At 40.6% G+C, this 15,940-nt stretch overlaps 2 protein-coding genes and 1 long non-coding RNA gene across 3 annotated transcripts; 1 reads left to right on the forward strand and 2 right to left on the reverse strand.

Annotated features, from left to right (window-relative positions):
* Nucleotides 1–3,085: 3,085 nt before the first annotated feature.
* On the reverse strand, nt 3,086–5,441 carry LOC119478061. The gene is made up of 2 exons (XR_005204377.1): nt 5,238–5,441; nt 3,086–3,891 (listed from the first exon to the last, which is right to left on the reverse strand). It is a non-coding gene; the product is annotated as an uncharacterized LOC119478061 (long non-coding RNA).
* Nucleotides 5,442–5,607: 166 nt separating this feature from the next.
* hspa5 (heat shock protein 5) lies at nt 5,608–9,941 on the forward strand. The gene is given in 10 exon segments (XM_037752466.1): nt 5,608–5,748; nt 6,760–6,910; nt 7,026–7,257; nt 7,352–7,489; nt 7,587–7,699; nt 7,808–8,198; nt 8,307–8,544; nt 8,633–8,800; nt 8,925–8,954; nt 8,957–9,941. Coding segments are annotated over 9 exon segments (1,965 nt in total). The 5' UTR covers nt 5,608–5,748; nt 6,760–6,794; the 3' UTR covers nt 9,496–9,941.
* Nucleotides 9,942–10,171: 230 nt separating this feature from the next.
* rabepk (Rab9 effector protein with kelch motifs) lies at nt 10,172–15,579 on the reverse strand. The gene is made up of 8 exons (XM_037752467.1): nt 15,365–15,579; nt 13,763–13,817; nt 13,524–13,678; nt 13,136–13,291; nt 12,692–12,856; nt 10,938–11,087; nt 10,629–10,778; nt 10,172–10,489 (listed from the first exon to the last, which is right to left on the reverse strand). The coding sequence occupies exons 2-8, from the start codon at nt 13,813–13,815 to the stop codon at nt 10,263–10,265; spliced, it is 1,056 nt and encodes a 351-aa protein (XP_037608395.1). The 5' UTR covers nt 13,816–13,817; nt 15,365–15,579; the 3' UTR covers nt 10,172–10,262.
* Between the last annotated feature and the right edge of the window lie 361 nt (nt 15,580–15,940).

Genomic DNA, 15,940 nt, shown 5'->3' on the forward strand with positions numbered 1-15,940 from the left:
ACACAGTTTTTTATCAGAGCTTTGAACTCTCCCAGGGAGACAAAATCATGAAGCTGTAGTGTGCTCTGAAGGTTATTCCATGATTAATATGATATTATATTATATTACAATATATATATATCTATATAGATATAGATATAGATATATAGGTATAGATATATAGATATATAGATATTATATTACAATAACCTGATATTTTCAGGTGGAATTTCATTCAGTCATTCATTCATTCTCACTGTGCAATATAATTTTCCACTTGTGCAATTTTGTTAATGGTCTGTTTATTGTCAATACTGTATATACTGCTCCTATTTTTTTATACTTCCTTCTATTTAAATGGTTCATATTTTGTTACACTTTGTTTAGCTCTTTTTTTTCACTGTGTTAGCTGACGCATCTTGTTTTTTGCATTATCCCCTTTGCTGCTGTACGCTGCAAATTTCCCCACAGCGGGACTAATAAAGGAATATCTTATTTTAGGAATATCTTATCTTATTATGAAATATAAGGTGTCAGATGCTGTCAACAATGTATACAACACAATTCACCCCATTGTGACTTTGTTGTCTTCTTGTCTTTACTTACTATCACTACTTTCAAATCTGTCACACTCTAGTTTATGTTCTTATGGGCTTGTTAACTTATTCAATTAGCATAGCCTACCCATGAAAGAAACTGGTAACTTTAAAAAAAAAAAAAGAACAGGTGGATTTATTTTATTAGGGAAGCACTGATCCACATGTAAAAAAAAAAGCTGGACGCAAACCAAACCTATTTATTGTTTTATGGCATTTTTAATTACAAATCCATGTTTCATTTATTGAGTTGATATGTCATTATTATGAAATATAAGGTGTCAGATACTGTCAACAAAGTATACAACCAAGGAATGAAATTAGCACCTGCCACATGCCAAATACAGGGTAAATGTTGGCTGTGGCAGGTAAAACGTTCAGGTCACCTGCCACCATGGCAGATAAGGTTTTCCTTATATTAAGAAATATTAGTTTTAAAAATGGTCAGGGATTAAGGTTACATGATCCATATTTCTACTGTCTGTTACCACTGACTCAGTGTTTACTAGGGGTGGACAAAAATATTGAGTATTGAAATATTGTGTTTTGTGATACTGTATTAATTCTCAAAACCCCTGTATTGAATTCTAATTAATAGTTTACATGCAAAGATTAACTCAGGAAATACTTGACTTTATTTGCAAAGATATGCAAATGCAGATCCTACTATTCTGATTGCATAAAAAAAGTTAACTTTGTTATGCTCAGATCTTATGCATATAGCAGTGTTATTTATACTATGATAGTTTTCCTAAAATTAGATTTTTTTTAAATCGCAATATATCGCCTTACTTACAGTATAGCAATATATTGCAATATATTGCATCGTAACCCCTGTATCGTGATACGTATGTTATCGCCAGATTCTTGCCAATACACAACCCTAGTGTTTACGATTCTAAAGTGTTCTACATAGATTTCAGAAGTGGCAGACAAAACAATTGTGTGGCTAGTAGAAATGTTCAGTGACCTGCCACAGTGGCACGTGAAGAAAAAACTTAATTTTAGACCCTGTATACAACACAATTCACCCCATTGTGACTTTGTTGTCTTCTTGTCTTTACTTACTATCACTACTTTGCTTGCTTTGTCAAATCTGTCACACTATAGTTTATGTTCTTATGGGCTTGTTAACTTATTCAATTAACATAGCCTACCCATGAAAGAAATTGGTAACTTTTAAAAAAAGAACAGGTGGATTTATCTTATTAGGGATGCACCGATCCAACTTTTTCAGTTCTGATACCGATAGTGATACCTGGGCTTTGGGTATCAGCCGATACCTAGTACCAATCCGATGCCAGTGTTTAATTAATAAGCTGTATGCCTCACTGTGTGGAAGAGACTGGGATCATTCTTTTATGTATAAGGCAACACCAGGCTTGACGTAAACATTGCTTTCCTAACTTTGTAAAACAAAATGGGACAAATAAATACAGAGATATACATTTACTGAATTGATATATATTATTACCTACGCCAAGGCAGAAGGCCTAGGAAGGAGGTTATGTTTTCACCGGCGTTGGTTTGTTGGTTTGTCCGTTTGGAGGATTACTCGTCCGTGATGGATTTTAATGACATTTTTTGGAGGGGTGGGGTGCAGCTTGCGCCATCATCCACGTGTATTTTTGTTTATGTTGAGATCGTAAAACACTTCATTCAAACAGGACAGAAACAAAGTAAAACTCCCCTCCATCATCCATTAGATTTTGGCCACAGGCTTTAAGACATGCGCAGTGTAACTGATGACGCGTTCATGACGAGGCACCCTGCCTCTTTCATTCTGCCTGCAGAGAGAGGGACAGAGAGAGAGCGAGGGGTGGCGGGGGGGGGGGACGACACCTGTAGATTCGGGTTTTTTTCACATTAAACTCTGTGAAATTACAGTGGAGTTCGACCAGAGCACACTTGGTGATTGTTGGAAAGAGTAACGATGACAGTTTAGGTGAGTTTTACTTTGTTTCTGTCCAGTTAGAATGAAGTGTTTTACGCTGCTCCGCTACGTACAGCTGATCTCAACATAAACAAAAATACACGTGGATGATGGCGCAAGCTGCACGGAGAGGGGATGGGGGGGGGGGGGGGGGGGGGGGGGCAATCGTACTCGGGCAGCTTGGCGGAGGTCTGTGCTCTCCGAGTGCCATTCTAGTTAAAATAATAAATTGCACACCAGCAACTTGGTAAGAAATCTTCAAAATTAACAGGAATTACAATTCAAGTGGAAAACTTGTTAATGCAGCAACAAATTGGTCAAAACTTAAACAAAATTGAAATTCCAGTATATAATGTATATAGTATATAAACATAGAGTTGAATTGAATAGATCAGCTCCATTGTCACTGATAACCGATCCAGCGATCCGAGTCAGTATCGATATCGATACATCCCAAATCTTAATTTTGTTTTTCAGAAATGTGTTTATTTTCTTTTTGCTTGTTGTAATATGTTTAATAGTGCAGTGCTGAGCATCATGTATATCTTGACAGTCTATCACAGGGCTAATAACGATGAACAGGTAAACACTTTAATGATTTTAGTCTCTTATCAACCTTACATGTCATTGGAGAGTGACTTCTGCAGAGCAACTGGCTGATATCCATGTATCACTGGGAAGGTCATGCAAACTCAAAGAAAAATGGACCATATCCAAGATTCAAATTTAGGACCTGTTTACTATAAGGTGCGGTAAAAAAAAAAAAATTAGAATCATAAAACAATACCATTTACTATTTGTATGAGAAAAAAGGGCTGAATCAATAATGAAATCTGAAAATGCAAGTACTGAAATAAAATGAACTGCATTCAATAAAGTCATTTTTATCTCCATACATTCACACAATCAGATATCAGTTGCTAATTATTAGGTATCTAATATTCTAAGAAAACTAGGGTACTTTTTGTTGAAAAATAAAAACATCTGTGTCAATTATGAGATGACAATATATGCAATTTCTCTTTGGACATGGAGAATATGTCAGAAAAATAGTTATCCTAATAATTTCAACTCTTTAAGGAAGGCAAGAAATTCAGAAATCAAAGTATTCTGGTTTGCAGAACACATTATTAGTGGATTTAAATATTGTTGGAAATGAATATTCGCAATGTAAAACAAAACAACAACAAAACAATAATAGTGATTTGGTAAAATACAAAATAATGCAGTCATTCATGTTTTATTATTTAAAAAATAGGGCTTAGGTTGATTGTGATTAATATGTTATTAATATGTGTCTTTCTTGTTGGAGATCACCCATTCTGGCATCTGATCTGTCTTACTTCCTCCAGCATCCAGCCAGCAGTGTTATAGTTCCTCCCTCTAGTGTAGGGAAAAAGAAAAAAACAATGAGTAGCTTGATTAGCATCCAATATTTCAAAGCCAGTGACACGTACGACAAGTAAAAATGTAGACAAGGAACATTGTGAGCCAGGTTGAGTGCAGAATTCCAGATCACGTGTGAGCAACTGCTCTCTCTGGACTTGGATCTAGTTTTGCGACATTATTTAACTTTTGAGTCTAAGAATCATAATTGATTCTATGTATAATTACTCTCAAGTAATGTCTAAATATAGAAAAACAAGTCAGGTCAACACAAGTAGCAACCTCAAAAATCCTTTCAGTGATTAAAGAAAGTTATTAGTAAGTGATGACGTGTCAGAAGCCATGATTTTATTTCAAAATTCTGAGGCCAAAGATATTTCACCTGTTTCAAGTGTCATATTCATCTTTATAGTAATGCAGTGTCTACCTGCCTTATTCTTTCTTGTTTAAATGACAAAAGAAGTAATGTTGGTGTTACTCTGTTATAGAAAATCCCTCAAACAAAAACACTGAATTGTTTCACAGATTTTCTATTTGTATTTTCTTGTCAATTCATGAATTTTCCTGAAACAAAAAATACTTATTTCAGGAGTGTGTAACTTGAAGACATAATTAAGCCAATCACTGCAATAATATCAATAAAATGACCATTGATTCTACAACATTCTTGAAATGAACTGATTTGCTTTGGCAACAAGTGAATTAATCTCAACCCATTGGCAGATTTTTTCACCACGTCACTGTGTTCCTCATATTTTGCCTGACATGCCAAGTCATAATGATGATAGGCCCACAATTACCACAGAATAGGTGAACATTGTGAAGACAAACACTGATCTGATTCTTTATTTACAGTTCTTTCTTAAATATCCTATTTATAGTCATACTTTGGCTGGGGTAAGTCTATACACATTTGAAAGGGTTCATATAGAGTGTACTGTGGCTTTGGCAACCAGTTATCTAACCTTGACCTATTTAGACTTTTGACAGAGACAGAAGATTGTATCAGAGTGTATCAAGTTTTGTTTGATATGGGCTGTAACCTGCTTAACCTACAGTGCACAAAATTATTAAGTCGGCTTCACCTGTGATCAATATATGTGATCACAGAGAAAGTAGTGCCCGTGTTATAACTTGATTTTGCATTTCAAGTTGGATGTGTTAAGCCTTAATTGAAAGTGTGTACATTCACTGATCAAACGTCCAGTTTTGAACTCTTCATATTGAACAGAGTCAATCCAGTTCATCTGATGTAACACTGTGCTCATAGGCTATGCATATTACATAGGGTTTGCACGTCTTACTCATTTTAGTGAGTCATTATTACTACTCATGATACCAACACTGTATCTGCACAGTCACACTCCTTGAAACAACAGCAACATGAGAATTAATATCAGTCCAATACATATGGGGGGCATTATTAAAAAAAACAAACTCCAATATATATAAAATGTGAAAAATGCACTCTTCCTCCTCAGTCAGTTAGAGTGGCGTGTCATTGCTCCAACTGTGTCCATGAATGCACTTGACAGACAGCCAATGAGCGTCGGCAAAGTGGGGCAAAAAGTCGTGACGTCGCCTCGACTCGATGTGTGCAAATCAGCGGCGGACAGCGTGCCGCAACGCACCAATCAGCGCCTTCCAACGAGCAGCCGCTCAGCCAATCAGGGAGCTCCACGACGGGGAAGAAGTGACGGCTTATATATGGAGAGAGCTCGGTTCATTCAACATCACTACACCGAGACAAGCACATAGAGGATAGACTGAGAAAGACAAGACACGCAGCTATAAGAGGCTACCAGCGGAAGCAACGTCAAGGCCGTTCATTCATTGACAAATACTGCGATTAAGGTATGTGTAAACATTGTTTTGAATATGATAATTCAGTATTTTCTACCTCATTTTAAGAGTTTCATTATGATGAAGCCAGCTAAGCTAACGTTTGACGACAGTGATGCATTTAGCAGGAGTTATCATATCTTTTTTAAATCAGAAGGACAGTCACTGTGATTGTAATACACCATGCAAAAATAATGTACTTTTAAGAGCTCATTATGGCAAAGTATTCCCCCCTCGCATGTCTCAACGTGGTTAGCTAGGCTAGACAGCTAGCTACCGGCGGATGGTGAAAAAAAATGTAGGCAGTGTTGCTCCACCCATTTTCTTTCAACGCATATAAGTTATGACATTTTCCTGGTGGTTTTGATTGGTAAAGGCCACACTTCTCATCTGTCATGGATCTGAATCACAGTAAATGACTAGATCTTGTACTACAGCTGGCTGATAGCTACCTTAATGTGGGAGGCAGAGAGAGAGCCCCACGTCATGAATGCAAAGCCACGTTTTCCAACATTGTATTTCTTCTCCCCAGATTTCTTTTATAGATCTGAGTTCAAACAAGCAAAGATGAAGCTGTTGTGTAGCTAGCTACCGGCAGATTGGGGGAAAATGTAGGCAGTGTTGCTCCACCCATTTTCTTTCAATGCCTATAAGTTTTGACATTTTCTGGGTGGTTTTGATTGGTAAAGGCCACACTTTCCTATCTATGATGGATTTGAATCACATTAAATGACACATCCAGTACTATGTCATATTAAATCCCTCTATTTCCTCATTCACAACGTCTCTTACTAAAAGGCAGGAAAAGGGTATTCAATATAGGCTCTATACACCTACACAACTATACTATGAACTGTGCTTATCTTTGACCTGTTAAAATCTATTATTGCTTGGTACTTTTTCCTCCTAGCTCCAAGCTTCCTCCTAGCTGATAGCTATACCTTAATTTGGGAGGCATAGAGAGAGCCCCACGTCATGAACGCAAAGCCACATTTTTCTAACATTGTATTTCTTCTCCCCCAGATTTCTTTTATAGATCTGAGTTCAAACAAGCAAAGATGAAGTTGTTGTGGGTTGTAATGCTGGTGGCCGGCACCGTGATAGCCGATGACGACGACAAGAAGGAGAGTGTGGGCACTGTGGTTGGAATCGACCTGGGGACCACCTACTCCTGGTAAGAAAAATAAAAAGTGACATAAGACAGTGTAATGATGCAACATTTTAAATTAAATCGCACTCAGAAATGGTTGGCCTTGTGAGTAATAACTTCTAAAATGTTTTTCCTGTAGTGTTGGAGTGTTCAAGAATGGCCGTGTGGAGATCATCGCCAACGACCAGGGTAACCGCATCACCCCATCATATGTGGCCTTCACCGCCGAGGGTGAGCGTCTGATCGGAGACGCTGCCAAGAACCAGCTGACCTCTAACCCCGAGAACACCGTCTTTGATGCCAAGAGATTGATTGGGCGCACTTGGGGGGACTCCTCTGTGCAGTCGGACCTCAAGTACTTTCCCTTCAAGGTAAGTTTTGACTCTTCACAGTGAGAAGTAAAAGTTATAGTTGTAAGGTCTAAGTGATTGAGCGAAATTAATATTGATCCATGTTCCTCTTCAGGTGACTGAGAAGAAGAGCAAGCCTCATATTCAGGTTGACATCGGTGGTGGCCAGATGAAGACATTTGCTCCGGAGGAGATCTCTGCCATGGTGCTGACCAAGATGAAGGAGACTGCTGAGGCTTATCTGGGCAAGAAGGTAGATAAAACATTAAATAATATATATCAATTTGAGGATATACCACTCCTAAATAAACAATGTATAATTGAATCTAATGTTCTCATCTTTTCTTCAGGTCACACATGCTGTGGTCACTGTCCCCGCCTACTTCAATGATGCCCAGCGCCAAGCCACTAAGGATGCTGGAACCATCGCTGGTCTGAATGTTATGAGAATCATCAATGAGCCGTAAGTGTCTGAAGAAAATAATTTATTCATCTTTGGTCCTTTTTTGAAATTGTGGAAAAAAATTTCCCTCCCTTCCTCTATAATAATCTCATCATTTTTATTCTATAGAACTGCTGCTGCCATTGCTTATGGTCTGGACAAGAGGGACGGCGAGAAGAACATTCTGGTGTTCGATCTGGGCGGTGGCACCTTCGACGTCTCCCTCCTGACCATCGACAACGGTGTGTTTGAAGTGGTGGCCACCAACGGTGACACTCATCTGGGAGGTGAAGACTTCGATCAGCGTGTCATGGAGCACTTCATCAAGCTGTACAAGAAGAAGACCGGCAAAGACGTGCGCAAAGACAACCGCGCTGTGCAGAAGCTGCGTCGTGAGGTCGAGAAGGCAAAGAGGGGGCTGTCCGCTCAGCACCAGGCCCGCATTGAGATTGAGTCCTTCTTTGAGGGAGAAGACTTCTCTGAGACCCTGACCCGTGCCAAGTTTGAAGAGCTCAACATGGTAAGTTACACAACATATCAGTTCAATTGTGTAAAAACAATGGCTACATCACAACTAAAAAAATGATGTTTGACAAGCCTTTTAACCTTGTTTTTTTTACTTTAACAGGACCTCTTCCGTTCCACCATGAAGCCTGTACAGAAGGTGCTGGAAGACTCTGACCTGAAGAAGCCTGACATTGATGAGATTGTCCTGGTTGGAGGCTCCACCCGTATCCCCAAAATCCAGCAGCTGGTGAAGGAGTTCTTCAATGGCAAAGAGCCCTCTAGGGGTATCAACCCTGACGAGGCTGTGGCATACGGAGCTGCTGTGCAGGCTGGAGTGCTTTCTGGAGAGGAGGACACAGGTGAGCCACCTTCCTCATATCCTATCTGTTCCACTGAACTGAGCCTGCAAATTTGATCTTGTTTACTAAACATTTTCCTCTCTTGCAGGTGATCTGGTTCTTCTGGACGTGTGCCCCCTGACACTTGGTATCGAGACTGTCGGAGGAGTGATGACCAAGCTGATCCCCAGGAACACTGTGGTGCCCACAAAGAAATCCCAGATCTTCTCTACAGCCTCTGATAACCAGCCTACTGTCACCATTAAAGTTTATGAAGGTAAGAGTTAACTTGCCAAACATACATTTTAAAAAGGTTTTGAACATGTATCATTAACATTTTCCTTGTATGCAGACAGAAAAATTCAATATTGCACCATCTTAATTATTGATTCTCTCTATAGGTGAGCGTCCTCTGACAAAAGACAACCATCTGCTGGCACATTCGACCTGACTGGCATCCCTCCCGCCCCCCGTGGTGTACCACAGATCGAGGTCACCTTTGAGATCGATGTCAACGGTATCCTGCGCGTCACCGCTGAGGACAAAGGTACAGGCAACAAGAATAAGATCACAATCACAAACGACCAGAACCGTCTGACGCCCGAGGACATCGAGCGCATGGTGAACGATGCCGAGCGCTTCGCCGACGAGGACAAGAAGCTGAAGGAGAGGATCGACGCCCGCAACGAGCTGGAGAGCTACGCCTACTCTCTGAAGAACCAGATCGGCGACAAGGAGAAGCTCGGCGGCAAGCTGTCGGATGAGGATAAGGAACTCATCGAGAAGGCGGTAGAGGAGAAGATCGAGTGGATGGAGTCGCACCAGGAAGCCGAGCTGGAAGACTTCCAGGCCAAGAAGAAGGATTTGGAGGAGGTGGTTCAGCCCATCATCAGCAAGCTTTATGGTAGTGCGGGTGCACCCCCACCTGAGGGCGGTGAAGGTGGTGATCAAGAGGAGAAGGATGAGTTGTAGGCAGGTTTTCAATCAACTCTTCTGTCACCCCTTGCCTCTCTGGTAGCCGCATCTAGATGTGTAAATATTGGACTGATGGGACTCAAATAGTGAGAGGAATGGTTGGTAAGGGGTGGCGATAACAAGCAACCATACTGAATCTTCTGAAAGACTTTAATTTCAGTGTGAGAGGTGTTCTCTTCGCTGGAAGGCGGAGATATTCGTCAGCCCGGATATGAGGCTTGCTGCTGCTGTTCTCAGGCAGTCCTGATGGGGTTCTGTAGTGGGTAGGGAGGGACTTAGTGGGTGGGGTCGGGGGGAGGGCAGGTGTTTGTGGGTCCATTGAGTGAGGTGTCTGTTTGATCGAAAGCTCGTTATGTTCACAGGCAAAGCTAAAAGTTATTTATTGAATCTGGTCATTGTACTTCTGGAAAGACATTGAAATAAATGTTTGATACAAAATGCTACTTGATTTGTCTCTTTCTGTACAACATTTGGAATAGACCACCAAATGGTTTTATCACTGAATACTGTGCACACTTACTTACTTACAAATATTTACCAATGGCTCAAATGATAAACATTTCAGCCTTTTCTCACCATCCCGATTTATGCTTCAGAACTCCAGTGAATTTGCTAAACAGTCCATTTCAGTCTCAACATACACGCTTTAAAAAATGAATTGACCTCTTACCACTTTTAGGGTTTCCAATAAAACAAAATATGCAATTACTAAGTAGTAATTGACAAACTTTTTATTACAACTTGGGTATGTGAATATTACAACATCATGTCACCACAGTCACAATACAGTCATTATGAATGATGCCCTGGGTGTCCATTCCTCCGAATACAAAGGCCAGATTTATTGTCTCTGAGGCTGCTGGGCTGTTGGTTTGCTCCTCATCTCCATTCCCCTCACCACACACCCTCCAGGGCAATAAACACATGGAGTGGTCTAGGCGGTTAGGTGGCATATCCCCTTCAAACTTCATGAGGACCCATCTACTTTTGTCTGCAAACAGAAGATATAATATTAAGGTATGTTACAAGCTTTAATACGTTTTTAAAAAAATGGCTAAGGTGTTGTGTATGACCTAATGAGGTACAAATATTCAGTCACATATTTTAAGGGCTTTTGAAAAATAATGTACCGGTGTTGAATCTGTACATGGAGTTGCCGGCTCCATCTGCAGTCATTCCCCCAAAAATGTAGATGTTCTTGCCCAGCGCCACAGCTGAGTGGGCTGCTACTCCTGGTGGGATGTCTCCTTTGGCCGGCACTTTGTCCCACTTCATGCTCCCTTTAAACAGCACACACATGGTTTGATTTTCTTAAATAAAACAAAAGAAGCTCCCAATAGTTCGGAGGCTCTACATTTTCATCCTGTATGATCATCTGAGATAAATGAAACTGGGAACTAGATAAACTTGTATTATGATTCAGAAGAGTTCAGGCTTACTTGTGTCAAGACAGTACATATCGTTGTGGAATTTGTCTCCAGCCATGCCTCCATGAATGTAGATCTTTGAACCCACCGCTACGACAACGTGGCCATGTCTGGCTGGTGGGTTTCTGCCTTGTGTTTCTGGTTGGGACCAGGTGGAAGACACTGGGAACACCAACAAATAAAAGCCATCACATATCTGAGGCCCAATAAGACACCTTCAGCGTGTGGATTATGCATTCATTTATGGCGGCTATTAAAAATGTCCAACGCTATTAAATGAGTTGGACTCTAATCTAAATGCCTTTTTTGCAGAAGACAGTTTTGACTTGTCATTGCAGGAAAAACACAGGTGTTGCTGATGACATTAATGATGGCTCTGTTACATAATGTTCCTGTTGCCAATACCAGTGAGTCAGCATGCACAGAAACAGGTCCCTGGCCCTGGCTCACCTAAATGAAGTGCAGCCATTATTAATTAAGGTTATTAGTTACACCTGTACTTTTCCTAGTATGACAGGTCAAAATATCTACTGTGAAGATTTCTCTACAGACTGGATGCTATCACAAGCCTTGCACACCCACACAGGTGTTTCCAATTCCTCTTCTTGAATAGACCTCTGTTCAGGTTGAAGTTGAGAGCAGTTATGTAGGGAATTATGGGAGGTCACCATTTACATTTACAAATATTAAACGTGCAAATTGTCCTGCCGTTAACAGGTGCAACAAAAGAAAGAGGGTGGTCAGGGAGATGTCACTCAAGCACAGTCACAGGGCATTTCTCAAACCACCCGTTACACCCTCTCCCTACCTGTGTCCACTCAGTTTGCGCATTCGTGTGGAGGGTCCGCCATATTTAGCGCCATCCCAAACCAATCAGTGGGAGTGGAAGTGGGCTATCTAACTATCCAATAGCAAGCCTGCATCGATGCCGACTTACTGGCTGCATGCAACGGCGTTTTGTCTTCGTCCACTGAACACGCTCCGTACAAACGTAGTTCTGTGCATCTACCTGTACTAAAATAAACTGCTCAAACTAAGATAGACATTTAACAATGTCATACAGATGTTAACAACTGAAAGGTTACATTGTATTTAGTATCAAATCTACCCTTGTCTGGTCTAGAAATCGGTCGACGCGTTAATTTTTACAGTGAAGATGTTTACAAAAAAGAAAATAAATGCCACCACAGAAGCATGGGAGTAAGTTTTACTTTTTTTATTTTTAGTTTCTCTGTAAACTGCATATTGTTTTTATTCTTAATACTGTGAACCTTTGCACATCCCCTCCGCTTGATACGAAACCATGGTTACAGCAGTTTCCGTCGGAGAGAGGGAAGTTCGTCCCAGAGCTTGCTGCTGTATTTATACCCTACACCTTAAAGAAGGGTGCTTCATTCAGCTGTGAGTGTGACTACAAACGTACTTCACTCTGTCAAGGAGTGCAAGTGGAGAGGGTCCGGTTTAAGAAAGGCACACAGAATACCAATGCCCACTCAGTCCTGAGAAAGGATCTAATCAGCCAAAATAAGTGAAAGCACAGGGGGTGTGTGGGACCTTTAAATTCCACTTAACATTTGTGCAGCTTGCCATCCATCTCCTTCTGTACCTCTAAAAAAAAGCACATTAGGATTTGTCACACTCTTAAAAGTCACATTTGGTGACTAATTAAATGTATTTGTCGGTAGTATTACAAGATACCTTGTAGAAAGATCTACCGGGTGTTGGAGTTACAATTATGTTAAGCTGGTGGTTAATTAGCCACAAACCTGTATCAAAGACGTGGAGTTTGGGGTCTGAGACAGGTGCAGCTCCTGCTTCCCCACCACAACAGACGTATAGTTTGTCCCCTAGGCAGGCTGAGTTGGTGTGGTACGTCCTGGGACCGGGGGGTTTGCCATTCACCGCTACATTCTTCCAGCGAGACCCACTGTCTGGACACACATGTAAAGAGTGGATCAGAGTGGTTTACAGAAATCTATGGTCACATACTATACAATCAATCTATCTGTCACAACAACATTGGTTACTACATCTACATCTAACGTGACAAACATGTATGATGGAGAGAGTCTCCAACCAAACACTACAGCAGATGATTTCATACAGTAGACCAGCATCTCTTCTCCGTGTGACACTGTGTTAATCTGCAAAATAACCAGAGTGCTATGTTACTACTACTAGTACTGGGTGAATTTAAATTTGGGATTTACCCGTTAGCTGTATATTCTGGATACAATTGCGATTGCCGCTCTGCTGTGCCCCTCCGAACACCCACAGGCTCTGAGGGTAGCTCTCTGGCACAAAGCTGCAGTGTTCATACCGTGACTCCAAACCCTCCCATTCTGGGATGTCCCATTCATGATTATCTGGTGGAGACAGAGAGGACAAAAATGCAAAGAAAGCCCTGTGATATGAATGTGAAGGGGACACAATAATGACCTACTGCCAAGAACATAACAAATGATGAATGAGTGTCACCAATGTGGGGCTGTGACAAGTGACACTGTGCACAATTTTTTAGTGAAGAGCTTATAAAACACAGTTATGCAGATGTCATATCACTGTGCAGATTGTTTGCTGACATTTTTTTTTTTTTACCTAGATTTATGATATGCGAATGTGAGAAACTGTCGTTGGGGTTGGCTCCCCCAACAATAAAGATCTGTCCTTTTCCTCCATCTCCAGATGGAATAAAGGTGCAGGTGTGACCCACACTAACACCTGGAGCACCTCCCCTGGGTATCAAAGAATACCTGTCGACAACAAAACAATTTCAGCAAGATAAAAAGATAACTCATAACATCACAAGTGCAATTAAATGATCTTAATTTACTTACCATAGTCCTTCTTTGGGTTTATCTAGAGGGTCGAGTACTGGGAGAAACTCCATGGCTGTCAAAGATATACGAGTGAACCTGGTGTTATTGTTGTTTTATACTTCTTGTCAGGGATCAATCGGTTTCATTTTCAGTGGATAACAAATAGCTGATACACTACTAGCCTTGGTCAGGGTTTTTATTGCTTTTACTCATTATGAAGACCTTTTATGACACTGTGGTGGCATCAGCCATTTTTTATGGAGTGGTCTGCTGCTGACAGGAAGAGACTAGACAGAGTGATCGGGAAGGCCAGCTCTGTCCTGGGATGCCTCCTCGACACAGTGGAGGTGGAGGGAGAGAGGAGGATGATGGCTAAGCTGTCATCCATGATGGAGAATGACTCCCACCCCCATGCAGGACACCATCTCAGCACTAGAGAGCTCCTTCAGTGACAGGCTGCTCCACCCAAAGTGTGTGAAGGAGCACTATCGCAGGTCTTTCCTTCCTGCAGCTGTCAGACTCCACAACCACTGGTTGATGATTATATTTTGTATTAATGATCTGAATCTGTAAAGTAACTAAAGTTATTAAATCAATTTAGTGGAGTAAAAAGTACAATATTTCCCTCTGAGATGTAGTGGAGTAGAAGTAGAAAGTATCAGAACATGGAAATACTCAAGTAAAGTACAAGAGTAAATGAGTAAATTGAGTAAATGTACTTAGTTACTTTCCACCACTGAGTACATGTTATACTGTTGTGTTTTTCTAAGCATTCACCGCTGCTTCTGTTGGAATAAAATAATTGTTGATTATTTAACTGAAAAGTAGTAATGTGTTTTTGAGACCTTCACTTTTTTGCATCAAATCATACCAGGATGTTTGCTGAAATTGATTGGATGTGGCACAGCCCCACCAAGAAATATTTCCACCAGCCGCCACTGACAACCAGCACTGCTACCAGTAGACCACTTACACACCAAAAAAACTGACAATAACTGCACTATACTGTGTAATGACTGTGCAATATCATTATCATTATTACTACTCAGGTGTAATTACATACTGTGCAATATTTTCAGGTGGAATTTCATTTAATTCTCACTGTGCAATATCATTTTCCACTTGTGCAATTTTGTTAATAGTCTGTTTATCGTCAATACTGTATATACTGCTCCTATTTTTATACTTCCTTCTATTTAAATGGTTCATATTTTGTTACACTTTGTTAAGCTCTTTTTTTTTTACTGTGTTAGCTGATGCATCTTGTTTTTTGCACTATCCCTTTGCTGCTATACACTGCACATTTCCCCACTGCGGGACTAATAAAGGAATATCTTATCTTATGATGGTAATAAGTCTAAAGAGGCTGATGGTATCCACAGAAGCACTTAAGCTACGTGAAATCTAGCTACAGTCGAAGCAACCCTAATATTGAGGTGTTTTTTTAGTTCCTCTTGTAAACTATTGGTGATGGGTGGCTTGTAAAACACATTCTACATATTATCTGTGAAATACAGCTTCATTTAGCGACAGTAATGTCACTGAGTTGGGGAACACATCAAGATGCTAACTCTACGTGCTAACTCAAAGTAGCATGTGAATAACTTCCTCCACACTAACCTGCTCTTCCGGGTGGAGAGAGGAAAGACTTGTCCGTGTCATTTAACTGAGGTCGATCTCCTTTAGCACCAGTTTCTAACGTCCAGTTAATAACAGTAGGTTATTATTGCTGCTACATGAGACTGTCAAGATATAGCTTAGCTTAGCAAAGCCCAACCACAGCACAGCTCTACGTTAACAACAGTACGTAAATGTTACGTTGGCAACGTTGGTTGATACAAGTTCCAAACGTAGTTGCTATGGTTTAGTGATGGGAATTACGGCTCTTTTTAGTGAGCCAGATCATTTGGCTCAGCTCACCAAGAAGAACCGGCTCTTTCGGCTCCCAAACGGCTCTTTGTTTTTACCACTTCTGCCTTTTATGATTCAGCCAAATTTAACACTGTTTTGACCTATGATTAGTATGTGTGCACATATATCACTTGAATTATTCAATATAATTATACTAAACCTTATAATTTCCGACTGCCACTCATCTTGTCTGCTATTCGCGCACCACACTCCTCTCTCTCTTTCCCTCCTCCTCTTCCTCCTGCTCTGTACCTGTACACCGCCAGGAGAAGATCATCCTATCAT

This window comes from Sebastes umbrosus, chromosome 19 (assembly GCF_015220745.1).
Source record: "Sebastes umbrosus isolate fSebUmb1 chromosome 19, fSebUmb1.pri, whole genome shotgun sequence".
NCBI lineage: Eukaryota > Metazoa > Chordata > Actinopteri > Perciformes > Sebastidae > Sebastes > Sebastes umbrosus.